At 43.9% G+C, this 27,144-nt stretch overlaps 1 protein-coding gene across 2 annotated transcripts; it reads left to right on the top strand.

Annotated features, from left to right (window-relative positions):
- The first annotated feature begins 793 nt into the window (after positions 1-793).
- UBE2G1 (ubiquitin conjugating enzyme E2 G1) lies at positions 794-25,233 on the top strand. 2 transcript variants are annotated; one of them, XM_088530104.1, is made up of 6 exons: positions 794-946; positions 14,615-14,717; positions 17,668-17,765; positions 18,788-18,966; positions 21,748-21,871; positions 24,033-25,233. In XM_088530104.1, exons 1-5 carry the CDS (start codon positions 901-903, stop codon positions 21,832-21,834), a joined length of 513 nt encoding a protein of 170 aa, XP_088386230.1. In that variant the 5' UTR covers positions 794-900; the 3' UTR covers positions 21,835-21,871; positions 24,033-25,233. The 2 variants fall into 2 exon arrangements, with proteins under 2 accessions (XP_088386230.1, XP_010218419.1); XM_010220117.2 differs by lacking the exon at positions 794-946 and having other exon boundaries at positions 17,673-17,765.
- Positions 25,234-27,144: the final 1,911 nt, after the last annotated feature.

The following is a 27,144-nucleotide window of genomic DNA, read 5'->3' on the forward strand; positions in this document are numbered from 1 at the left end:
TGTAAAGCACATTTTTATTTCTCTCAGCACTCCCCAGTCCCTCTGGGACACGAGCGCTGCCGCTCAGCTGTCCCCTCAGGCCACCTCACCCCGTGCAAGGCTGCGAGGCCTGAGGAGGGAGAGCTGCTCTCCTCCGGCAGCCCCTAATCTGCACAGAGCTGCTCTTTTAGCCCCACCTCACAAAACTTTCATATTTTAGGACATTTGGGGAGGTGGCAGCAGTCTGAGTGTTTTCTCCAAGCAGGGACAAGCTGCCCACAGGTTGTTCATTACAAACTCCTTCACCCCGTCTCTGAGCACGTTTCTGTGTGAACAGGTATCCCTGAGGAGAACCTCGCTGCTCTCAGCCCTGTTGGGGTCCAGCCACTGGGAACGAGGTCATCCTCACTGAAGGAGACCCTCCTCACCACCCCTTTCCTCCCTGCAGACAGGAATTGAAAGAAGGGGAAAGAGTGTGCTGTGTGTATGGAGGGGAGGAGGGAAATAAATAAATAAACAGATAGATAAATGAAATAAATAAATGAATGCATGTGACCTCCTCAACATGGCGGCGGCGCGGCCCCGCGCGCCCTCCCAAGATGGCGGCGCGGAGAGGCCGGTGCGCAGTGCGCGTGTGCGCCGCGGCGCGGAGTGCAGCGAAATTCCTGGCGGGCGGGGGGAGGAGGAGGTGGCGGCGAGGAGGAGGAGGAGGAGGAGGAGGAGGAGGGCGGCGAAGGCGGCACGGAGCCCCTGCCAGGGACCCTGCGTGCTGTGGCGGCGGCCGGCGCGGAGCCAGACCCCCGCGGGGCGCGCTGCGGGCGGGCTCAGGGCCACTCGCCGCCGCCTCGGCCGCTCGCAGCACCGGCAGCCGCGTCGCCACCGCCGCTACCGGGGCTCCCTCCGCGGGCAGAGCGGGGGAGAATGACGGAGCTCCAGTCCGCGCTGCTACTGCGGAGACAACTAGCAGGTACCGGGCGGACGGAGCCCGCACGGGGAACGGCGGGGAGAACCGAGGCGGGGGGGAAGGGGGGAACGGCGGCGCCGGGGCCTGAGCGCGGGGGGAGGCCGCGGCGGCGCGGGCGGTGCGAGGGGGAAGGGGAGATTACGCCCCCCCGCCGCCGCCGCCGCCGCCGCGCCGGGAGCTGCGGGAACTAGGCCGGGAGGGGGAGGGGGAGCGGCCCGGCCGGCGCTGCCGGGGGGAGGGGAGCGCGAGCCGCGCTGCCCCCGTCCCGCCGGGCCTCGTCCCGCCGTGCGGGAGCCCGGAGGAGCCTCTCGGGGGCACGGCCAGGGGCGGCCGGGCCCCCCCGTGTCCGCCGGCGGGGCCCGGTGCGAGCTGCGCCCGGGGCCGCCGAGGCCTCTTTCCGCGGCGCGGCCGCGGCTTGGAGCGCCCGGGCGCTTTTGTTGTCGGGAACGGGACCGGGACCGGGGCGGGGGGGGGGGGTGGGGAATGGAGGCAGCACCGTGTGTGTGTGTGGGGGGGGGGGGAGGCAGCACCGGGGCCCGGCCGAGCGGCGGGGAGGGGCGAGGGGCTCCGGCGGGGCGGGCCGGCGGCCGCGAAGGAGGAGCTGGCGCAGGAAGGGCCGGAGCGGCGGGCCCGGCGGGGCAGAGTCGTTGGTGCCACCTCCAACCCTCCCTTCCCCGGTCCCTTTGTCCCGGCGGGCAGCCGGTCCCGGCGCCGCGCAGGCGCGGGGCGGCCCGGCCCGGCGGCGGGCGCACAATGCGGCCCCGGTGCCGCCGGGCCTGAGGAGAAGCGGAGCCGCCGGGCTCCCCCCGCGCGCGCTGCGGGCCCGTTGCCTTTTTTGTCGCCGCCTCAATGGCTCCATGGCCACATAAGGCCATGCGGCGCGCGGGGTGCCTTGCCCAAGGCACCGGAGGAGGGTTTGGGCCGCGGTCACTGGTGGGGAGGTTGGAGATGCGATGGGGAGAGGGGGAGAATTACATAAGTAGCGAGAGCCACCCGGGCGCTGAGGTGTGGGCAGACCCGTCCTCGCGCCGGAGTTGGTGACAACAAGTTTGCAACTCGACCCCAGCCAACCGCAGCGCGGCACTTATTCCCTGAAGGTGACGTTGGCTAAAAAGAAAACGCGAGCGAGTTATCACCGGGCTCGAGCGTGCTTATCGCTGCGCTCCGTGCCCTGGTACCTGCAGGAGATGCGGCCGCGTGCAGGGGTGTCCGAGACGCCGGCAGCGCTGGGATGGGCTCCCTGCCCGAGCACTGGGCTGCGCTCGGTAGCGTCGCTTCTCACTTCCTTATAGATGACATGTTTATGGGAGAAATCATGTAGGCCGTGTGCTCTCTAATGTGGTAAAAATGAGCTTTTGATAACTTAGGGTATTAATTCCTCAGCCGTCTAGTTCTAGTTACTGGGATTTTTTTTTCCCATAGCAAAAAGTGAGGGCTGGCTGTCAGCTTCTGTCATGTAGTGGTGGTTTATTTATTTATTGTTTTGTTCCCTTCCTCTCTACCTCTTTCTCTTTGGATCTTAAGACCTTCTGTGAACACAGAGTGTTTGGATACCCAAATGGGCTTGTAGATCACCCTAGATTCATGGAATTTAACCCCCAAATCCTCCTGCTCGTTCCCTTCTGAAGGTTTTACGTGTCACGCTAACAACTGGTAAGCTTTTCCAGTTGCTCCTATTACTGATACTCATTCAAGTGCACTGACTCAAGTGCAAACTTTTGTAAGTAATGTTACAACCATTTTGTGGGCTTTGCTTTTCTAAGTAATGTTAATGTCATTGGTATCCTACATGGGAATACATATATTAGCATATTAAGAGTTATTATGAATGTGCACAGCTCAGTGTAGTGGATGTTTGAAGTAATGTCTTGAACTCTTCACAAGTCCTGTCTGGTATAATTACTGACCTGAGAAGGAAAACTGTTTCTTCCATTTTTAATAACCTAGGTGACATCTGAGCTGAAACTAGACTCTGAGACCGCTTTTTCTGATGGCAGGCTACTTGAAGTCACAATGCAGAGACTCAGCTTCCTGATGTCTGACCTTCCTTCCCTACTGCTGGCTGTCTTCTTCCAAGTCTGAGCTGCCCCAAAGTGTCTCTTTGTTTACACCCACAATACTTGTTCTTCCCCACATCAAAAATCAACACTGTGGCATTCTTTCTTCTCATGGGGCTGATATTTCAGTCCTTCTGCTACATGCAGCTCTTGAATTATTTCAGGTGTGGTGAGTCATTGGGTTGCATCTAGTGGTTGAGTTGCAGGACAGTAAACAGGTGGTAGAGATGAGTTGTGTGACCCGAGTTGGTTTAGAGTGCGCTGGATCACTCGCTCACCCAAGCAGCATTAATCAAGCATAAGAAATTGGAGCTGTTAGGCTTGGAGCAAGACATCCAGAAGTGAAGGGAAGTTTTAAGGGGGGTCTAAAACCCCAAATATGCTGGAGCAGCTGAGTATAACAACTCCCTAATGGATGAAGAGATACTAGATGGGTATTTCTAACATTAAAAGGGCGGGAAAAATGTCAAAGGAGGGTAAAACAGTTTTTAGAGCCATTACCTGTTCTAACTGTTGTATGCTTTGGTTCTTAATAAAGGTGTTATAGGGGGGAAAAATAGGCATTTATGATATGTGGCCATATATAATGAAGGGTGTGTTGGGTTTTTTGGTTTGTTTGTTTCTATTTTTATTTTTGTTGATTTACTCTGAAAACTCTGCTAAAGTGGAAGTCAAACTGGAGGGCCATCTAGTTTGTCAGACTTAAAACCAAAGTTTTTTTTGTTTGTTTGTTTGTTTGTTTTATCAGAGAACATTAAGGAAACTTGGCAGTGCAGCCCCCAGAAGGTCCATTGAGTGTATGAAGACAGAGGTCTTGCTCCTCTGGAGCAAGCCGACTTGCAACTTCAGCACGTAACTAGTAGCACAGCATCACATATACAACATGCCTATTATGCAGCATGTTCTAGATGCTTATAATCCTCTGGGAGAGGACAACGAGTGGCAGTCTCAAAATATAGCTTTATTTATTTATTTAAAATGGGAAGTAATTCAGTGCCTTTGCTAGTGAAGTGCTGATCTATGTCACAGAGGTATAGAGCAGCTTGGCTTTTGTTTCTGAATGTGCCTGCCCGTGCTCGGGCACAAGAGCAGCTCCAAGTGAGACAGGCAGAACCCTGGGAGGGTTTTGTTGTTACGTTGCCCCTTTGGGGAGGGGAGGTGTAAAGGACCTGCTGAGTAGTGGTCTCTGACTCTCAAAGCCAGTCCAAGCACTAGTGCTTAGAGTGCTTAGGAACTGCTGAGGGCTGCGGGGAGGGTCTGCTGCGTGGGTGTTTGTGGAACTAAATGGCTGCTTGCTTTTTTTCCTCAAACTTAATTGCAAGATCCAGCACTTCCTGGAAATGTGTTAAAATCCAGTAAAGGTATCTGCACATGTAGGGCCTTCCTCTTTGAAAGAGAAACTCATCTTTTTACAGATGAGTAATAGTATAAAACTGAAGTTGCAGCCCATCCAGGTACAGGAGAGTTGCGTAAGAATGGAGTATTTCTGAACTTAAACATATACATTAGTTTATATACATTTTATACATTAGCATCAAACCAGTAAAGTGTCTGTCCGTCCCTCCCTCACCTGCCCCACTTGCAAAAAAAAAAAAAAAAAAAAAAAAAAAAAAAGGGGGGGGGGGAAGGGGCATTCTCCCTATAGCCCCAAACTGTATTTATTTATTGAGAAGAGAGAGGCAATTGAGAGTTTAAAGCTACCCTTCTGGTCTCCAGATCTTTCAAGCCCAAGGGTTTTGCAGATTGAGGCACTTATCTAAATGGTTTTATTTCATCTTTCTGCCAAATCCGTGCTGACACAGACTTGTTAGAGTAGGCAGACTTGTCTGCTTCACACAGCAAAATCATGTAGAGAGGATGCAGTTTAATCGGTAGAGCACAGTGGAACCAGAAGTGCAAGTTCTTGTTAACATAAGCATGGGTTGCTGAAAACATGCAATAGCCATGCCCTTGCTGGCCACAGTTTTATTGTACTGAAAACGTTCTCTAAATCAACTTCAGTACATTTTTGATAGCCTTTTCTGAACATGAGAAATGCAGCATTATTTCAATCTAAGGTGTATCCAGCTCCTATTTCAAAGCAAAATTATCTAGTTAAAAATTAACAAGGTGGAAAACTGTATTAAATACTTAATGTGAAGATAAACAATCCTTATTTCTTTGTGTGGAAAAATCTTGTTGTCCACCACTAAGCTAGTTGAATTTCCAATCAAATGGGATTTCTATTTACGGTACTTGAATAGCAAATTCCGAGGGCGCTGTGGAGTGAAGGTTGCTCTGTAGACTGGAGTTGAGGTGATACAGCCCCTCGGCTCGCTGGTGGTGCAAGTGTTTGGTTACAGCTGTGTGCTGGCTATTTCCTGGCTTACAGCAAGGCAATCGCTTGAGTGGCACTGATCCCGAGTATTAAGTTGATGCTAGTCCTGTGTGTGTTCCCTCGGAGAGCTCAGTCTGCTTGACCAGAAATTCTGTTCTTTACTGAGTTGTTAAAGACTAAGGTCCTGCACTTGTCAAACTTCAGTGCCTTTTTAGGAAGGAATCTCTCGATATTGCTTAGATAAACCTCAGCAGCCTTCACTGCTTTGCTTTTTGGGATGCTTAGATATATAGCATGTGTGTATCACTCACCTTAACACTCTTGCAGCGCAGGGCCCCCTCGCAGCAGATGAGAGCTCTGTTCCTCGGGAGGATGTGTTGACAGAAGCATCAAAGCTACCTTGCTCATAGTGAGTTTAGAGATAACATCGTTACTGAAGTCCGTGCCTTGTTATAGTGACTGCAGCCTGAGTGTCTCTTGCACTGCGCATAACATAATGAATGCAACTTGTGGCAAACTCTCCCAGACACGTGGTAGTTATCCATCTGCTTCTTCAAAAAAAGAGTATTTATGGTTGCAGAGACTAGTGAAAAAGTTCAGGGCTGCTGGCAGTTTTGGAAAGTGAGGTGAAGCTAAATATAAATCAGAGGGACTAGATGACCAATTGCTTCAACAGGATGAGCTGCTCACCAGTAAAAATCTACTTCAGAAGCTCACCTCGTTAAGGGATTAGGTATCATGACAGCTGGTTGGTTCTGTTTAAGTCAGGGTGCTAACTTCTTGGAGGAAGACCCAAGTTGATGATAAACCAGCTCTTTCCTTCTCTGCTCCCCCCAGGCTGGGCACTGTGAGTGGCAATGAAGTATTGGCATATCTGGATCTGACAGTAGAATTGTTGTTTTGTTCTCCTAGAGAATATTGGAATGGGGGAATATTGCTGGAGATGCTGTAAAATATGGAGTAAAACTAATACTTCTGCAAAAATATTTTCCTAGAGGAATTCTTGATTTATTGATAAGATAATTGTTTGGAGATATTAAATCATTCAAATTCTACTAAACAGTTTTGCCTTGTTACTGTTACTCATGATTCTAACTGTAGTGTTAAAGAACTATTTGCTACAGAAATGTAAACAATAAAAGAAAACTACTGTGGCAAGTCAATAGATTTCTCCTCCGCTCCAAGAAACTGATTTGAAATGAACCAAGTAGAGTTAAGTCCTCAAAATAAAATGATCTATTGTAATTATAACTGATTCTGCCTTGACTCTTCTGTATCTCTTCCTGATTTTTTTTCCCCTTTTCTTTCATAAGACAAACTCGGAACACTACATGCCCATTCACCTAAGATGAGAGAGTTGGCTTCTTTTGGAGGTGGATATCACTTTTTTTCTTTTTTTTTTTTTTTTTTCCTTCTTGTCGAAGTCCTCCTCTTCTAACCTGTTTGCAAATCTGACTTTGCAGAAGAGGTTTGCCTAGAATAGGTGTTCTGCTAAATTTTCCTCCAATAATAGTTGCATTAAATACGTTCTGATCTGTTTTGAGCCAGAGGTTCTTGTTTGCTGCCTTGAAGGCTGTTTTTTTTTTTTTTTTTTTTTTTCTCCTTTATGTTCTTCAAGCACATGGGATGTTCTCCAGGAGTAAACTTCAAGAAGTGCTGGTGTGGGCATGGGATAGGCCCCACAGCATTGCAGACCTGCAGTGTTACCGCTTTGCAACTGCTTTGTGCTTTAGCTTTCAGTAGTGTGGGGGGTATTTGTCAGAAGACTGGCCTTGCAATGTCTTTTGCCTAAGGAATCTGATAGGTCTGAGCTCTAGGCTACCCTGTAAATGTAAATATTCCTATTTACTTCTTCTTTCCACACTCTCGGATCAATCCAAGGCAGATCAGCTGGAGCAGAGATCAGATATCCAGACCCTGTAAGAACACTAAGTATAGCAATCTGAATGAAATAGGATTCCATAGAAATAACTGCTCTCCTGGGCATGAATGTTAGCAGGGCTTGAACTGGTTTAGAGTGAGAGTAAAGGCAGCTCAGTCTGTCTTGCTGTGAATTGTCACTCGAAGGAGAACCCTTCATGCACCCATCACCATATCGGTGTGGGAACATGGTGAGCATTGGAGTAGGACCAGCACCGAGCTGAGGCAGCAGATGATGTTGTGAGGAGTCACTTAAAGAGATAATTATCATCTTAAAACAGTTCTGAATAACAATGTAGTTCAGATTAGGGTATGCAAGCCTATTATTCCTATTAAAAACAAGGGAGAACAAGCTGGAGAAGTGTCCCTGATTTGCACAACTTCTAATGTATATGATGGGGAAAGCTGACAAATGTTAGCCTCTCCCCATGGCTTAGTCTTGCGACACAGACTTTCTACTGGATGTCTTGGAATCTCCTTCTGTTCCTGTACATAAACTGCCTTGTTCTTGAGTTGTCTTTCATAGCTGGTGTGCATTATTCTCACTCAGAAGGTAGATGGTGGGATGTTTTTTATAACTTTAAGCTACTAGTTGTTTGCGAGCAGCTGCAGATAAATTAACATAACTTTTTCTACTACCTATACTAGGCTCAGCTACCTCTGTGTGACCAATACCTAGGATGACATTTGTGGTATCAAATTCTAGTGGTGTCTGCTGTAGACATCTGTATCTCCCCAGGCTACCTTTTAGGCGAGAGAAATAAGTGCTGTAGAAAGTGAGTCTTCTGACCCGTTTTTGACATCTGCTTTGGGATGGGATAATTGGTGGAGTCTAGGGAACTACTTATCCTAATTAGGTCTCTGTCAACTAAAGGCTGTGACCACCTCAAACGCGGACAGATTCGTGCACGTGCCTAATACTTGTCTGGCTCCTGTTAACAACAAAAACACTTAATAGACACGGAGGACAAAAAAGAAGGTAGCATTTCCCTTATACTGAGCATGGTGGATGAATGTGGCCACTGAATGTTAGCTGGTGGGCACCTGCTTCCTTTCCAGCATGGACCTACCTACCCTCAGGGTTCCTACCCTCCTCTTGACTCTCTTGGTTCTTCCCTTGCTCTTACTCTCGCCTCCTCCTCCTAATCAGCCTGGCTGGGATGTTTTTGCAGGCTACCTTCTTGATTCAAGTGGTGTTACTGTGCTAGATGCTGCCATGATAATATGCAGAAAGCATGTTTTGAGCAATCCAGGCAATTCAGGATTTTTTTTTTCTCCATTTCTACTAAAATGATGCTAAATATTAACATTAACATATGTTCTGAACTTTCTGCTAAGGAAGTCTTAACTCTGGAAGTGTAAGTATATCAAAACCTTAAACAAACCTATGAATCACAAAATACACTGATTGAAAATTTCAGAATTTCCAGTGTCCCGTGCACATTCGTTCAGATAGGAAAAGAACATCTTCCTGGGAGAAAAGACCTACGGGTTCCTTGGATGCTCCGCAGCTCTGCTGTTCTGGTTTGCAGAGATTTTTCTGTAATAGTGAATGCAGAAGGGAGGGGGTGAAGGGAAGAGACCTTCCTTGTGTTTATGCCTCAGTGTGACATGTTGCAAAAGGCCTAGTCTCACAGTACGTAGAGCTTGGTGTGGAGAGCTACAGAAAGATTGTGTCTCAGTGGCTCATCCCTCTTCTTGCCTGTGTTTGGGACTCGGGTAAGGTGGTATCTGGGAACAGGTTGGGACCATGAGCTGCGTAAACTGGATTGTGGGGTTGGAGGCAGCTGAATATCTGCAGTCTAACTGTGCACTTGGGGACTATGGGCAATTTCTTAAAAACCAAGACACCTCTGAAGACCTATAAGCTTCCAGTCTGTGTATTAAAAGTCAAGCTTTTGACTATCTGGCTTCAAGTAAGTCCAGCTCATGTGAATGTGCAGCTCCAGAATATATATATATAAATATATAGCTAGGAAACTTGATTCTGACCTTGTGTCTAGACTAACGTGGCACCACAGTAGTGGAATCCCAGTCTGCATCCATCCAAACTTCTCCAAATGATAACCTTCACCTAAGACCTGTTGTGGGAGTTTGAGCAGCTTCTGCTCCTTCATGAGACCTAGTGCTGTGGAGCAGAGTTGTGAACTCGACTAAGAAAATTGATTTGGATTATTAAATACAATAACCTCCTTGTCCTTCATTAAGCTGTGTTTCATTGCACTGAGAAAATGCCTTTGAGCTACTTGTCTGGTTAATGCTAACAGTACAACCTTCTCTATGAAGTTTGATGGAGACTTTTTTTTAACACGGATCTGTCCTTACTAATTCAGTCTGCTTCCAAAATAACTAGAAGTGCATTTGTGAGACGAAGACGTTTCCATGTCTTAATTGCTATCCTGCTTGTCACTGCCAAAGTGGCTACTAGGAATGTGCATCTTGTATCTGCTGTTTTGGCTGAACTTTCATTTTTTGGGTGAGCTTGTGGAGCAAGACAGAACATGATGAAAGTGGATAATATGGAGTGCTTGTGGAAAACATTTTTGAAAGGAGATCATGTTGCTTCAACAGCAACTCACCCTTAATCTTCTAGAATCAAAGGTTTGCCAGCAGGTATGTAGACAGCAGAGGAAGTCCTGGAAGTCGTTAACTGACTGCAGTTAAGTATCTAACAGCCTGGAAGTCCCAGCTCGGTGTATAGAGGAGGGATCTATCGCCTGACTTTCTCTCTGAGAACAGTTCAGAAGCTTCTGAGGCCCAGCAAAGGTGACCAAGAAAGAAGCCGGTTCTACTTCTGGTGTGGCCCATTCCTGTCTGGTTCTGGGAGCTGACTGCTGGATAATGATGTTTTCCAGTAGCCTTAGCTGAGGCTCAGGCTGCTTTTATGATCCTGAACTCAGTCCACGGACTACACAAAATCCAGGCTGTATGTCTCTTATTGAAGAGGCTGCTATTTAAAAACACTGCAGAACGTGTATTTTTCAAAGTCTTTCCTGCGTAGCGCAGCTCGCAGCGCTGGAGGTGGTGCACGGCGGCTGGCTGGCTGCGCCAAGGAGTCGGGATGCCGGACATAGCTGCTGCGCGTAGCCATGGGGCTCTTTCTGCTTAGTCATTTTTGTTGACGCTGTTTTGCTTTTGGATTTGTGAAAGTCTCTTGGCTTCCATAAAGGCCAAGTTTACTGAATGTGGGAACGTTGGTAGCTCGGTGTAAACTAAACACTGAGAACTGGAAGCTCGGCTCATGATCCTGTGTTGGCTCAAGTTTAAGGCAACAGTAACCTTGGGTTTACTGAAAGTGAAGCCACTGGAGAAGCAGTGAGCTCTGGCCTTGCCAGGTTATGTGGGAGGCTGCCCAGTAAAGTCTGCTCTGGTTTTAAACAGTTTTGGACTGTGGGCCAGCAGTCCTTTGTGTCTCCCAAATCAGGTATGGATTCGGCAGTAGGATTGAAGGAACTGAAGGTCTAAATTTCCAAGCTGGCCATAGGATTCTTTTCCCAGTATGGGGCTCCTTGGCACCTACCCAGGCCTGGGCGGCCGTAGCTCTCAGCTGCTGCTCAGGCTCCAAGGGCTCTACCTGACACTGTTCCTGGAGCAAATATAAGAATCTCTCTCTTTTTTTTTTTTTTTTGTCCCCAGGGAAGAAGAATTTCTCTTGCATGAAGGCTCAAATGCAGAGAAAGCCATTCTAAGTACTAAACCTTAGTGCATACATATGTAGCGCATGCTACATAACGGTAGTTGGAAAGTTGCTCTTAAATTTTACTATAGAGATGATGGGGATTTTTTGAGTGTATACAAGTGTATATTTAAAAAAAATACATGATCTCTCCTGTGTAAATAAAGCTCAACAGTTGACAATAACCTTTAGAGGGATACGGCTCTTCATAGATGTGCTACACCCGCTTTTCCAGGACTTATCTGCTAGCTCTCCCCTTCAGCAGGGCTCTAGAGGAGCCGCATGAAGGGCTCGTTCTCCTCCTTTGCAAGCAGGGAATCGGATCCTTTGCTTTGGGATCCGTGTGTCCCTGCCGAGACTTGCTCAGCCCGCAAGTGGTTAATGGCTGTAGCGGTTGGGAAGTGACAGACGGAGCAGGTGGCTCCTTGTCTCGCGGGCAGCTGGGGGCCCTGCCTGGCGCGCGGCGGCGTCGCCCGCGCGGGGCGTCTGCTGCGGCCGGCCGCTCGCGGCAGCGTTTGCTCGGAGCGGGGCGAGGGCTCCCCCGATTCCCCAGTTGAGAGCCGGGAGGAGATGAGCGCTTCTACCTGCTCGCCTTCGATACACAGCATTGGCTCTGGCCAGGGGAGGAGAAGGAGGAAAAAGGGACAAAATGAGGAGGAGGAGGGAGAAAACAACAAAGAAAATGCCTAAACTAGGCTTTAGCATTCACCAGCGCTAGCAAGCAGCTTACAGCTCCCCAGAGTAAGGCAGCTGAGGATGTGTGTTGTGTGTGTAGGTTTTTTTCTTCTACATCCCAATGTAAAACTTCCCTGAGTGAGTTGCTGCTGCTTTCCTTTTTCTTTCTTTTTTCCCCTCCCCCCTTTATCTAGTCTTCCCTTTAGCATTAAATGAGCTCTCTTATCCAGCTTATCTGTATAATTTGCTGGGGGTTATTCTCTCTAATTCTCCTGGAGAAAGTCCTGGAGAAGGTCCCCATGTTGCAGGACAGGTAACAAGTCCAAAGCCTGTTTTATCTTAAGCTTCAGGGTTTATGTAAGCAGGAACTACTCGTAAGCACTAACTACTGGGCTTCAGCTATTGCTACTGGGGCGGGGAAGAAGGAGAAAACCCCATCTTTTTATAAGAAGCAAATGATACCATCTTCAGTAAAAGTAGCTGCTCCATAAATCAGCTTTTTGGCAAGCTCCTGTTTCCCTGATGACGATAACTGAAGATTTTTGTCAATGGCTGTCCCCTCCATGCAGTTTACAGACTTCTGCATTACTAGATTTGGCATCCAGCAATCCCATTCTTTCTCCCAAGATTTTCCACAATGAAGTGCTGCGAGGTCTTAAGCATGAGTCAGAGTGAGCTTTGGGTTTCACTGGGTCTGTATGAAAACTGTGTGAAAGGACTTGAGAGTAAGGAAGAGCTCTGATTTTGAGGCTGATGCAGATGTAAAAAGGAAATAGCACACACACACACACAAAAAAAACATGCTGGGCTTCAGAATAGCACGGGGTATGTGGATAGACAGAAGCATGCTGATTTTTTCCTAAATCTGACCTTTCATAGACCTCTTTATTGTCTTATCGGTGAGAAATGATAACTGGTGAGCAGCAAGGAAGCTAAGTGAGAGCAGCTTGAGCTTTAACGGTTAATGCACAGAATTTGGCATTAACGGGTTGTGTCTTTTTAGGACAAAATTCCCCTCTGCACAATCAATAGACAAGTCATATGTGACTATACCTGAAAAAGGAGGGTGTACTCGAGTATAAGGCGGTAGGTAGGACTCCTTGTGTGTTGAGCAGGGAAGTAGTGACATGGGGAGCTGCAGTCCCTCCAGCAGCAGCTACTTTTAAGCTTTAGTTCTGGTGTCATGTGATGCCTTTACCTATTTTCTATCCCTTTCACCAAAAACTGAGCAGCATCCTCTAGTTCATGCTGTTTCCAGTGTCTTGTGAGACAAGAACTGGCCTCCTCAGCAGGAGTGGGGTCATGTTATACCTCTTGTTTCTGAAATTGGTATCTTGGTTAAATAGCCTGTGATATGACTCTTCTTTCAGGCACTGTCTTATGAAAAAAGGAAAACACGATTTGGGTCCACTTGTCTCTTGCAGTTTCCTCCCATTGGAAGCCAATAGTCAGCCTGGCAGAATTCTGAACCACCACTGAGCAGCTCCTGGGAAAAGCCCTTCCAGGGTACCCTGAGTGAATATTCCTGTCATCTGCCTGATCCTGACTGTCCTTTGTGAGGGCTCCCCCCGGCTTTGGGCTCAAAGGTTTAGGGCTTGGGTAGATTCCTGCAGCTTTGCTCGAACCATGCTCTGAGTGGTTGAATTCCTAACTGTCTAATGCTCCTCACAAGCTTGCTGGCAAATCACTTTGGACGTGGCAGTAGCCACCTTTCCGTAATGTGAAGTCCTCTCCTGAGCTGAGGACGACCTTCTGGGGACCTCTGAAATGTAGTGCCGAGCAAGAGTGGCGTCTGATGCTCGTCCTATTCAATGTGAACTGAAGGAATGAATAGATTAGCTACAGAAGCAGACGCTGACATCTTTAAATAACTGCGGTTGCATAATAGCTAATAGACATAACTGCAGTAGTAATTATTTAAAGAAAAAAAAACTTATTCTGATGGGGGGAGGGGGGAAACTGACCTGTTAAAGGAATGACTTCTTCCCTTCTCCCATCCTAAATATCAAAGATTAGTAAGGACTTCAGAGATGCTGTTCAAATGTTAGATTAAGAATTTCAATTTGGTATCATTATGGTATTTACACTCCTCTTTGACTTGAAGCTCTTGGTTAAAAGATGACATCTCTCCTTTCTCCCTCCCCACCTCTCTCCCAGTTGCAGTTTTAGGCAGAACTAGTTTGATCTGTTGGCTTCCAAATCTTCCTGCTTTCACTGCGGCAGGTTCCAAACAAGCTTAGTGGAATCTGCAGCCTTGTCTGAATTTTGCACAGTGATTTCCAGATGTGCTTTCAACCTGGCAGTAGCCTGTGGTAATTTAAAATCCTTTGTTGCTTATCACTTGCGGAAAAAAAATATTTTTTAATTTAAAAAAAAGAAAAAGCAACTCCAATAGCTTGTTTTTATATGCTATTGAGTTGCCACCTTCTAGGCTCACTCTGAATAGAGTGTTTCAGAGTATATGGAATCATTCTCCCCAGAAGCCCCGGGCACATGGCACAAGTGGTTGATTTTTAGAAAATATTTAAGGGAAGCAGGATGTTAGTTTAAAAATATAGTGTGACTTTGTTCTTGTGTGTGGTGTTTTTTTTATTTTTTTCGGTCTTCACAGCACAGCTCAAATATATTCTATTTTAATCTGGCTCCTCAGTGTTCTTGTAGTATGTTATTTTTAATTGTGGAAAATCTGTGTTTCTGACTTGCAGGCACTCGGTAGCTAGCGCAGGAGCCCTCATCCTTGCGTCCCGAGTTCTCAGCCCTTCTGAGACAAGTGAACTTTGGTTCATGATGTACTTGGCAAGTAGCTCCGGCGTTAGCCCGTGCGTCTCCGCGTGGACAATACGCTGTTGTGTGCGGTAGGGAGCTCAGGATACTCCTGCAGACCCTAAGTCCGTCGGTAGGCACCAAATCACTGTGAATCATGAGCTTTTTTGTTTACTTTTCCTGGCCGCCTGTAGAGACACGGAGAAAGTCGAATGCTTATCAGAGACGCCTAAAGTCATTCTTGAATTTTTTTTTCTACACAGAGCTCAACAAAAATCCAGTGGAAGGCTTTTCAGCGGGCTTAATAGATGACAATGATCTTTATCGATGGGAAGTCCTTATTATTGGTCCTCCAGATACACTATAGTAAGTACTGCTACTTGTACAGAAACTTGAGCAAACTCTGATTTACTAGTTCTAGTTTGGTTTAAGTGAGCAGAAGATAACCTAAGTCTCCATATTGAGTAGTTCATAGATAACTAAGTTAGGTAATGCTGTTCTGTTGCTAGTAAAGTATCTGTAAATGGCAGAATCTGCTATATAGAAGCTCTAAATTGTTTTGCTACCCTGGGAACAAATGCAACACAGATCCCTTAGTGTACTGCTGTAGATATGGGAAGGAATAGGGAGTGCTAAGGGAAAACTTGGGTTTTCCGTGCCTTTAAGGCAGATGCACCCAGGCCACTGTCCTTATTGGTCTGAGGTTCTAGGTTAGCCACTAGTGCAAACTTAAACACTCCAACTTAGTGCTGGTGGTTACAGGAAAATACTCAACTGAGGCGTGTACTTATAAAGCTGCAGCAGGCTGTGGAATTAGCCTTCAAGTCAGGATATCTTAGCCCCCATAAGTGATAATTCCCTATAGGAGAACTTTCCCTTGTGACAAGGGTGTGTTAATGCTGATCAAATTCTAATCGTTGGGAAACTTCATTTTAAAAGCTTTGATTGAATAGTTCCTCTTAAAACTCTTTACTTGCTCCCATAGACTGGGACCTCTAATTGGAATTTGAACACAAAATCATGAAGTGCATTCAGTCCTGTCTCCCCTGGAGTTAACACTGGCTGTGCTCATGCAGCTATATGTTTGCACTGTGGTATGTGCAGTGTGATTTGATTCTTTATAGGGAGTGGGCAAAGGCTATAACTATTAGAGTGATTTGTCTCATCCTCAGAGCTTCTGTATGATTGTTTCTTCTTGCTCCTGGGAAAGGTTTTATGCCTAAAAGAGGTCAGTTTAAAGTGTGCCTCTTAAAGATGAACCATTCTCATATGTTAAGCTGTTCCAGTGGTAAAGTACTGATACAAAAAGCCTTCTAGTGGTATTTACTTGAGGTCGGTTCTAGTTGTCATGACACCAAGTTGTCATATACCTTCATTTTCAAGCTTTGAAGTAAGTGCTTAAATGCAGAAGTAGGGTGCTTGGCTTCTGGAGCTCACTGCGTCCTGCTCCTCAAGTCTTTCATGAGACAAATCAACTTCATCTGGGTCTGTGACCTCCTGTGAACAGCCTGCTAGTGAACTATTACAGTCTCAGGCCGTTTTACACGGTCAGCAAACACATACTGCTTCCAATAGAGCTTTTTCCTGTGTATCTAAGCATTGCAGTAGCACGTGTGGAGGTGTGTGTGCTCTTTGGTGTTTACCTGCTGGGTTTTACTCCTCCTATCCCCCTCCCCAGCCTGAGTGCAGAGCTTGTTTTCAGGCTTTGACCTAGGAAACTCTCTGCTGTTCCAGTCCTTAGTCATTGCTTTCCAAGATAGTATTACATTGAATCCTCCCTTCCTGATCTATTTTACTGTGGCAGTCGAACAGAATAATTTAACCAGAGAATCAGCGCTTTTAACTTTTGTCTCATTCCTTTGGACTTGATGAATGGCTCTTTTGGGACTAATGTATCGGAAATGCCGCTTAAAAATATTACTGATATCTCCTGATTGACAACTGCACTTTAACTGCTCCTTTAAGAAGGGAAGGGGGAACTTTTTTTTTTTTTTTTAACCATGAGAGAAAGATTTACTGCTTTAGAGCTATCAACACATGTAATCTAACTCTCCTTTATCTTAACTAGCAGGGCTGTTAAAGTAGCCAGTCTTGTTTCTGGGATTCTTGGCCTTCCCAGGAGCAAGAATTCTCTGGAAACTGCCTGACTTTCTGAAACGTGTGGAAAATGAATGCTATTGGTTCATGTCCCCTGAGCTGCCCTCTTCTAAGAGCCAAGTTATTTAGACTTGGTCATCTATTTATTTGTTTGTTTTTTTAGAGATGAGACACATGCTAGAATTGCACATTTTCCTTCTTGCTGGTGGTAAGACTTTTGTTATTTTCTCAGTAGCCTGCGGGCTTTGAATCCTGGCTCCTGCTCCATTACAAGCCCAGAGAAGATAAATGCGCTGAGCAGCTTTTTTTCCTACCACAGTTGTTCTGTGTGTGGCCACCGAGGAGTGGCCTGTCACACTGCACCGCATCTCGCACTCCATTCTCCAGAGCTTGTGCTCCAGTTCTTGTAATCCCTCCTGCTGCTGTTTCCAGCGTGGTTATAAACTTCTGTTACGAGAAACTACAATAATAGGACAAATGTTAAAAGGTTTTGTTTTTAATACAGACCTTCCTGCTTCTCAGAGTGAATATTCCTGGATTTTGAAACCTCATTATTTAAAAAGTCAATTGCCTCAGTTAAGTGTGTACTTCCCCCGTGAGAACTGAATATCTATTGTTTATTATTGTTCTCCAGTTTGGTGGGAAATCTCTCACTGTTATGTTTGAGTTGTCTAGCGAAGTGCTGAAAAGGTGGTACTGGCAACTTTTTAAAAAGCAGCACTAGAGATGCAAAGAAGTTTTCCTGTATCTCTTACTTGAGGCTTATTGCTACAGATCCAGAGCAAGAGAGAAGGACTGATTAAGGTGTCCTAAAGGAAGAATAGAAGTGAGTATCTGCTGGGCTTTACTGTGGTCGCAATAACAGGATTTATTGGCTGACCTTTAACTATAAAAAAAAGTAATAAATGCAGTAGGAAAAAAACTTAAGTTGTAATTCCAGATGGTGATTTTTTTGTGCAGTCTTTTTGCATTTGCTTTTGCTCTGGAACATCGTCCTAATTCTAAAAAAGAAGCAAGTGTTAGGGAACTGGCAGTATCTTGTGAAAGGATCTCAATCTAGAAACTCTTCGTGTTACATATGAAAATGCTGCTACTGTAAATTAGCATTGTGGTATTGAGCTGTGTGAGGGGTAAACCTGCAGGTTTTGATGCATCATTAAGTTCCAGCCTTCTACTCAAGCTTACGAGAAACTCTACTAAGATATTTTTGATTCCCCAGTGAAGGTGGTGTTTTCAAGGCTCATCTTACTTTTCCAAAAGACTATCCACTGAGGCCGCCAAAAATGAAGTTCATCACAGAAATCTGGCATCCAAATGGTAAGAAATGCTAAAGTTTCAATTTATTTTGCAACTAAGTGTTGTGAATAAAGATTTCTGGGTTTATTTTCAGGCCAGAAATACGAAACTCTGCATTTACTTTGTCTTCACCTCAAAAAGAAGTAGTAACCATTGCAGAGTTTTTAAAAACTCTGATTTGAAAGATTGCTCCTTAAGTATTTCTACTAGCTTTCTGAATTCTTGGTAACTGTAGAGGTTTTTTGTATATATGTAATGCAAAAATCTGGCCTGAGGAGAACCTTGTTTTTTTAGCTGCCATCTGTCATGCCACTAAGTACTTCATCTTCCTTTACTATTTGGTGGTTCAATATAGAAGGCCCAAGTTTGTCTTCCATGCATGAAGTAACAGCATCTTTTTAGCCTCTCTGAAGATGATTCTTGCTAAAGCTTCATTTATTCCTGGGCTGCTGGACATAGGTAGAAAGATAACACAAAACAGAAGAAGGTTTTTATGGGGAAAGAGGAAGGCTGTGCAGGTTTTAACGTCAGTGTCTGGACATGGAAAGCTGAGAGGAGACCAGCATGGTGCTGATCTTAGACCAGAGGATATTCTGCTACTGTGTCAGTTCAACCCTAGGAATATCAGAATACTTGTTGGGCAGATTCCAGTTCTAGCAACTTAAATTCTATTCCAATTTACTGCAGTAATATCTGGGTGATGCTTTTGCTGTGGGACACAAAAAGGCACCCTCTGATTTGCTGATCTTACCAGAAAAATGCTGTAGTGGAGCCTGTCTAAATAGTCTTGCAAAGTGTAGCCTGGTGTCAGAATTAGCCCCTTCCCTGCCTACCACAAAACTCTAGGTCAGAATAACTGACCAAGGCATCACTTCTTAGAGACTAAATTCTTTAACAATTAATTACTTTCCTTTTTTTCCATAAAGTCTCTTCACCGGCTTGTCTCCAGACTAGCTGGAATGAAAGTTAATGGTTCCCTAACTAGCCTGAAGAAATGCCAGCACGTTGTTCATTACTGAAACATGCCTTGTTCTGTTTTGTAGTTGACAAGAATGGCGATGTCTGCATTTCAATTCTTCATGAGCCTGGAGAAGACAAATATGGCTATGAAAAACCTGAGGAACGCTGGCTTCCCATCCACACGGTGGAAACTATAATGATTAGTGTAATTTCTATGCTGGCGGATCCCAATGGTGATTCTCCTGCTAATGTTGACGCAGCGGTAAGATTTTTCTTGGTCTGCACATGGTCTTTGGTATAGAAAGCTAAACCTCTTGCTACACAGTTTCACTTCAGTGCAACAGAGGGTGCACTAATTTTTGGAAGAATCTTTTATAACTAAGCTAAGTTATTAGCAAGAAATTACTGACGAAAGCCCATGCGCTGTGAAACATAATTACTAGTTAGTCCTTGTATAACTAATGAAGTACATTCAAGTTTCTTTCATATAGGCTACAAGGTACAGATGCTGTCAAATTTCATAGGCGGTAATTTAATTTCTCCTATGCAGTAATCCACTTATTTGGAGTAAATTCGTGCTCACAAGGTACCTGCGGGTAAATTTTAGCTCCTTTCATCTTGGAAAATTCAGGGAGGATGCTTGTGTGAGGTATGCAGTTACCACTTCCAACAGCTGTTAAGTTTAGCTGCAGAAGTCAATGTATTCTAAAACCTGTTTTGATTCCCACTCTTACTTGTTTAGTGTATTAAAGTTTTGAATAAGAAATCCTGTGAGATGCTGATTTGCTGTCTTGAAGAGGAAGAGAAAATGCAGTGGGGGCGTCAGCACAACTGTGCTGCGACTCTCTTGCGTTTGCCTCTGTACAGCAGTGCTGTTAAACCTTAGATCAAAGCTGTGGGTTTGACTCTAGATCTGTGCATTGAGGATGCAGCTGGAAGCTTCACTGGACATCTGGCCTTCAGCGTTACCCTTGACATGAATGTCTTGCTGAGGATTGGGGAGCAGCATGGATTAGCGACAGGAAAACAAAGGGAATTTACAGTGCAGACTCCTGTCATTAGGGAGACACAAACGTTCCATGCAAAATAGTGCTTATGGAGTGTGTCGTGTGCTGGGGGTTGTATAAATGCATCTCTTATCTGAAAGAGCTGCTTTTATAGCTGAATAGTAGGCTAATAGGTGTTTATCTTGTGGAGGGAAGAATTCTCAGCACTGAGATATGTTTATTTACTTGTGGCATATAGTTCAGCAAAGGCTAACACATGCAGTACTGTTATGGAGAATTTAGGGAGGTTATTCTTATTTTCTTATTTTTGTGGGCTTAATGGTGGAAATAGTCTCATGCCAAACAAAGCTAATGGGGCACGGGGTGGGGGAAGAAGTCCTTGTCTAACGTTCTTGTGAGTGTTGGACATCCCCCCTTGTGTCGAGTTGCTGGTGGAAACAAATATCCAGGATATGTGAGTGTTTCCTGCTGGCAAACCTGAGAATACTGGGAGGAGCTGTGTATTAATGAAATGCTAGAAGTGCAATTAGAGTTGCTGTTTGCAATCTCATGTATGTTGAATGTTTAGTGACCTAATACTGGAGAAAGGTGGTATTTTTAGCTACGCTTATCACCCTGTTGGCATCCTATCTTTTGTAGTCTTTTCCTGTGGTTGGCAGAACAGGGGTACAAGATTTTAGGGTCACTTTCTGGCCAAGTGATAGACATTATGTGTAAAGCTACTCATTTTAAAGGAGTTGTAAGTTTACCCACTGGTGAGTAGGTCTCTGAGCCTTATGGTGAAAGTTTAAGAAGTTGTAAGAAAACGCAGTGTTCCCTGCCCCAACTTGAAGGAACAAGAACTTAAATCCATCTCTGATTGTGAGGATGATATTGAGGCATCATTAACGTCATGGGTGCTAGTGACCACAGCAATGTAAGAGTAGGGAGTAAAAACACCTGCCTCACAGAAAATCCAATGTGTGCTGCAGTTGGAGTGGGGGAAAAGTACAGGGACAAAAGTACAGGGACAGGAGCCTGAACAGACAGTGCCATAGGCAACTAGAACAGTTCATGACCTGAGTTTTGGAGAGGTTGCTGTCAAATTGGGAACATCACTTGCCATTCAATTCTGAACACTGTTTCACAGAGCTACGAATCTAAAACATAGAAACAAAACCAAAGTATGTGAAGCTAAGAAGGCGTGAATTCAAAGCTTTCCTTGGCCTTATGCCCTCTTGCATAAACTGCCCTGTGTCTCCATCCAACAAATGAAAAGCTTGCTGTATTAATTGCTGGAAAAGGAGAACAAGTTAATTAGTAGCATTTTTTTGTGCATTTGGTAGACAAGAGAGAGACCTGCTGGAGTTGTCAAGATGGTGACTGCGGCAAGGAGTGGTTTGAGGTGATGCATGTTAGGATGTATCAGCTACCACTATTTTCTTTGGCTCTACATCCTCCATACAGGGTTTGAAAGAGTTTTGCCTGCTACTCAAGGGAAAAATTAACCATGCAAATATTGCTTATACCAAAAACTAGCATCTGTATAACCTAGTACAGTGCATCTCATGAACTTTTTTTCACTACTTCAGTGTCTAACTGTAAGGTAGGATCCAATGCATCAACCTTAGCCACATTTTTGTGATGTTCTGCACTTTGAGCTCTCTCAGATAAAGTTAACTTTTATAACCTGTACAAATAGGGTCAGGTCTGTAGACTGTTGCTTGTAAAGCAAAATGAAACAAATGGATATCAGCCTTGATGCTGGGAGCTGCTTGTGTAAGACCAGGTTAATCTTGGAGAAGGCCAAAACATGAAGGGGGAAGGTTCAGCTGTATCTTCACTATCTTGTGGGTAACTTGCACAGAAACCTGGAGTGATCTCTGCCTTCTAAACCCTGAATGTCACAGGTATTTAGTGACTAGCTCAAGAAATGTAACCGAATTTAAATGTTGGTTGGATGGCTACTATCTAGACACATATAAACATCTAGATTCTTCCTGGAATTTGTATGTTCTTATAGCACTGACCTCTGAAAGATGTCTATTCAATTACAGAAAGAATGGAGAGAAGACAGGAACGGAGAGTTCAAAAGAAAAGTTGCCCGCTGTGTAAGAAAAAGCCAAGAAACTGCTTTTGAGTGACACTTATTCAGCAGCTAGTAGCTTCACTTTTTTCAGGGTAAGTATCTTCCTCAACTCAGATGATTGACTCTATTTCAGAGTTTTCTGGATTAGGTGAGTGTTGCTGAGCTCAATTTTTATTTATTTATTTATTTATTTATTTATTTATTTATTTATTTTTCAAAAACAACCCAAAACCTCACACCCTTCCTTTTAACCAGCTTGGTTGCAGGACATTTCTTTGGCTGTATTTTATACTAATGACTTTATGGTTAAGGAAATACTTAACCTTAGCTGCAGTGCAGTAACAGCCCCCTCTGCCTACGCTATGGAGCTTTGCTGGTGCGCTTGCATTGTTGAAAAGTGAAGTTCTTTTTATCAGTATTAGTGCTGCTTTATTAAGCACTTAAGGACTTCTAGTGCTAATTAAGAAGAGAATACGCCTTCCTTCATGTTCATTATTGTGAAGACTACTTATTTGAATCTTAACTTGAGATGAGACAAACAAGATGTTTTTAATACACATGTGGAATTTCTCTTGCAGATACCAGTGGCATGTTGCTTGCAGGCTCTAATTGAGGTTTTGGTGAAGTTGTTGTGAAGCCTTTTAGAAAGGATTGCTTCACATATCCAGGGGAAGGTTTATTTACAAACAAACAAGGTGTGCTAGGATATCAAAGAGGATGATTTGAGATATTATCCATAATTACTATCAAGAAAGGTTGTATTCTCCTTAACAGAGCCAAATAACTTAATGCTACTTGGAAAGGTCTAGTTATAGTTTCAGACAAAACGGTCAGATTACTCTTGGAAACTGAACAGTGGCACATCTGAGAACCTTTGCTAGCTTTGTCCTGCGAGTAGTTGATGGATCATATTTGCACCTTATCCCCCAATAAAATGAGCTCCTGACTCAAGGAGACAGTAGTCCTTACTATAACTGGAATAATGCCATCCTCTTACTAGGGGAATCTTTTACAGTAAGTTCTCATAGAAAGCTCTGTACTAACTACAGTGTGGCCCTTAAACACCTGGCCTGTATGTACTTTATTCCTTAGCATGCCAGCATTAATGTCCTTGGTTGCTAATAGATCTCCTACCTGCGCTCTTCAGAGCAAACTTTCATTGAAGCTGCCCTCTTAGTGGTTGGTCTGGCAAATAAACAGCTTTGACCCATTTGGGCAAAAAAGCCTCAACCACATGAACATCTGTATTGGGTAGTAAAAGTGGGGAGGGGGAAATGACAACATTGCCCATAACTCAATGGGATTTCACTGTCTAAACCTCTAAAATTGCATTTACTAAAATGCTCCTTTTAGATACCTCCTTGATGAGGAAAGAAAGAAGTATGGGAGTTAGATCCTCTCTCTTATGCTCTTTTAAAAATTAGTTCTGTTTGGAGGGGAAAAAAAAAGTTCTGTTTGTAACAAACTGGTATTACGACATCTCTTAAATGAAGCTTTGATTGAAATGAACTTTTTCCAGTATAGAGAAAGCATGACGAGTGCTTAGTATTTACCCAAAGACCAGGCAAAAGAGCAGAATCTCTTATGCAGCTGTCCAAAACTCCAGTGGAAGAATTGTTAATGCAACTGAAAGTTTTCCCTTTTAGAGAAAGAGGGAGTAGCTGTGAGAGGCACTCCAGAATATCCTCAGTTGACCTTAATTTTCTTGCCATATTAAAGTTGGCCAGAGTGAAAGCACGTTCATGACACATACTAAGTATTGATTTCTGGAAGGCAAAATCTTTTCCGAGTCTTGGTGACTCCTCCAGAATGAGTGATGTGAGAAGTTGGATGAGAAGTGGGTTTCAACTACGAGTCTGCTTTGGTAGCTGTGGTATTTAACAAAGCTGTGTCATTTTGTACTGTGCTTTTCTGTTCAGTCAGCATCTGTTGCTCATAAATGAGGTATAAAATGGTAAGTCTTAGTGAGTTGCACTAAGCTTGAGTAATGAAACTTTATACACTGTGCACTTGACAAGTGACTTAAAAGTAATAGCTCACAAGTGTGATACTTGAGCTCAGATACTCACTGCACTAATTCAGAACTACATTAATTCAAATCTGTCTCCGATGATTTTGAACTTATGTGTCTTCTCTCAGAGGTAGGTGAAGTTTCTGAACAATAAATATCTTTAATTAGAAACACTGATTAAGGTCTTAGAATAATTAAGGATCAGGAGGGGGTTTATTTTAATGAATTTGATTTCTTCGTAGGTCTTCAATTGAGAAACATGGCACTGTTTTTTTTCCTGCACTCTACCCACCTATTGCTGGACTTCTGTTGTTACAAGTTGGCAAACACTGGCTGGAACTGGGCTGCAATAAAACATGCCAGTTATCAATGCTGACAAGAGCCTAACAAGTGCCAACACAAGATGATTACGCATTTTGAAATCTAATGAACTGCTTTAACCTTCAGGAAGAATTGTAAAGATGTGTACATAGCACAACATGATCCGGATAATATATATACTGTTCATGTACATCCACAAATACACATTGTACCAAATAATGCTGTCTGTAGTTAGGATAAGAATCGTGTAAATTCTAAAGATTTTAGCAGGTTTTTTCTCTCCCTATTCATTGTTTCCTATCAGTTAAAAACAAAAAGCAAAAACAACAACAACAACAAAAACTTGTGAAGCATGTCAAACTAAAACCAATTAAGATAAAGACTTTTTTTTTCCCCACTTAATTTTCCTTTGACCCACTGAGGCTTAATTAAAATCTCTTGCTTATTAAAGTTTAGCATCTCTTTTGGTTTTTGGAAATGTGCTCCCTCTTATTCCCTCATCAGAAGTTAAGGTTTTTCCTAATTAAACCCTGAAAGGACTTGCTATCAATTACTTGTGTCTTTTTACGATGACCTTTGTAGTCTCAAAGGTGCTTTTTTCTTTCCCCTCCTCCGTTATAAAACCCAATTGCACATACTTCTTGAATTGGGTATAGCAATAAAACTGGCCATGGAGCACCCTTAAGCAGCCTGATAGGTTCTGACCTTCCAGAGAACTCGAATGCTTTTGTTTGGAAGTTCAGTTGACTAAGTTAGTCCAACATAGGATGAGCTGCTTTTTCTTCTGGGTGATTTTTGATTTTTTTTTTCCTTTGCCTTTTTCATTGCCTGTTTGTGGGTAGGGGTGTGTGTATGGGAGGCTTGTTTTTTCTCAAAGTTGAATTCAAGCATGCACATCTGTAGGCTTTCAAATGACTAATTTCTGGGTTTGGTATCAAAAATACTTTCCCACCTTAACTCTTTTCTCTCTTCTGTGGCCCTTCATATTCTTTGCCTTCTACTTCAGAGTTTCCTCACCTAATGTAAAAAGAAAATTGCGATGTATATTTTCATGTAATTTGATTTTTGGAATTCTGTCACCTTCTGTAGTGAGTTCTTCCAAAATATAATTTTTTCCAATAATGTTGTGTCAATCTGGCTGTTTTCAGTGCCTTAAATAGGAAGGGGGAATTGCAGTTAGAGCACAACTTACCAGAATGCTTTCAGTGACCTAAACTCAGCAACATTTGTTAAATTTGACAGTGTATTTAATGTTGAAACAGTAAAATAACCTTTTTTTCCCCTCTTAAAAACTGTTTTAGGCCTCCACTGAATAAGGTACTAGGTACTGAAACAACTTTCTACCAAAGAAACTCACAGAGGAACCTGCAGCTCCTTGACTGTTCTCTGCTCTGTCAGGGATTGATGTTATTAGAGCCTTTAACAGCACAGAGTAACTGAGTAACAAAGTGGAGGGTTTGGTGTCATTCAAAGTCATCTTGTAACAAGCTTTCACAATTAATTCCTAGCTGCCTATATTTTCTTTTGGGTCACTACACAAAATATATATATGTATACAACCACCACAAAGGTACGTACAAGGTTCCATGGGGACTGGGCAGGATGGAAGGTGGGAAGCCTTGTCAGAGGCAAGGTGGCCATAAGGGATAAAGAAATGCTTTGGGCATACCATTTAAGGGCTACAGCTGAAGTCATTACTGTGTCCTGGACTTGCTTTAGATAAATATAGGTGTGCACGATATTCCCATTTACAGATGTGGTACCTAATGATGTTGAGAAACCATCAGTTTTGTTTGGTTTTAGGTGGAGAGCCTCCTCCATGCGGTGCTTTGGCACTACATGGGCAGAGACACAAGCGCTGATGTTTGATTCCCACTTAAATGCTTGTCTAAAATTGCTTGAGAGGAGGCTTCTTGCCAGCCAACAGGCTGCCCTTTCATTTTATTTATCTAAGATTTGGGACAGTGTTGAATCCCAACAGCATGGTGCGAAATAATAAATAAAATTATACAAAAATGTATATAATAATAAATAAAACTAAAAGAATAAATTAAAAGAATGAGGAAGATTATTTAAAAATGATAGTAATGACCTTTCCCCCAGGCCTCCTTCCTTCTACCTTTCCATTGGGCACCCAAAGAACTGGCAGCCACTGGAAGGAATTGGTACTTGCTGCTCTGGCAGACTGAAACGTGTTCTGTTTTCTTGCAAACTAAAATGTACATAAAGTCCACATCTGACTCATTACTAAACTTCATAGCCTAAAACTTCCTCTTCTAATTTGCTGTGTAAAAAAAGTACTTAAATTTTTTGTTGTTGTTTTTTAAAGAGGTAGGCCTGGAGGTTTTAGCTTGGCTTAAGGTTAATCTCATGGCACTGTTGGACTCCGCATTGGTTTTGCTTCCCCACACAGTTGTGCAAGTCCACACAGCCCAGACACTCCAAAGGATGGAGCGTAACCGTGAGGTAGCAATAAGACACAGGAGCTGCAGGTATTGCTGGTGTCCAGTAGTTTAATTAAGATGCCCAAATGCCCAGCTTGTAACGAATTTGTGGTAAGCACAGAAATGGCCTCTCTGACTTATCTGTGATTACAGATGGTTTTTGTGTGTTCTTGCCCCACATGTGCAAGGGCCAAGGCAGAGCTACGGGCTTGGTGATACAAGACCAGAACTTTCTGCTTCGTGACCTCAAGATACGGGCACTGTCGAAAGAGCAGCACTGCATTTTAATAGTACTAATACATACTTGTGGAACAGCCATTTTCACTCACTGCAAAATCTTGCATCTAGTTTGGTTTTATTTAGTCCTTTTTTTTTTTTTTAAACTCGTCTGCAGACTCACAAATCTGGGTGAATTTTTCTGTTTTCTTCCCCCATCAATACCCTGTGGGCTGCTTTCCAGATAACATTGCATCACTGGGGAAGAAAAGAGGAAAGTGAAAGCATGAAACTTTAATAAATACCAAAAGAGGATTGTTGTTGAAATTCATGCTTCCTACTTCTCCATGCTGCTCCTTATACATCAGAGAAG

Source organism: Tinamus guttatus, unplaced genomic scaffold (genome assembly GCF_059628265.1).
Source record: "Tinamus guttatus ecotype Peru unplaced genomic scaffold, ASM5962826v1 Tinamus_guttatus_pri_ptg000356l, whole genome shotgun sequence".
In the NCBI taxonomy this organism is placed as follows: domain Eukaryota; kingdom Metazoa; phylum Chordata; class Aves; order Tinamiformes; family Tinamidae; genus Tinamus; species Tinamus guttatus.

What these genes read in the sequence shown, in the direction of transcription:
- UBE2G1 (XM_088530104.1), top strand. Translation starts at nt 901, where the DNA reads ATGACGGAGCTCCAGTCCGCGCTGCTACTGCGGAGACAACTAGCAG. An exon ending in GGTCCTCCAGATACACTATA is followed by an intron (nt 14,718 to 17,667) that starts GTAAGTACTGCT and finishes TTGATTCCCCAG; the next exon opens with TGAAGGTGGTGTTTTCAAGG. An exon ending in AGAAATCTGGCATCCAAATG is followed by an intron (nt 17,766 to 18,787) that starts GTAAGAAATGCT and finishes TCTGTTTTGTAG; the next exon opens with TTGACAAGAATGGCGATGTC.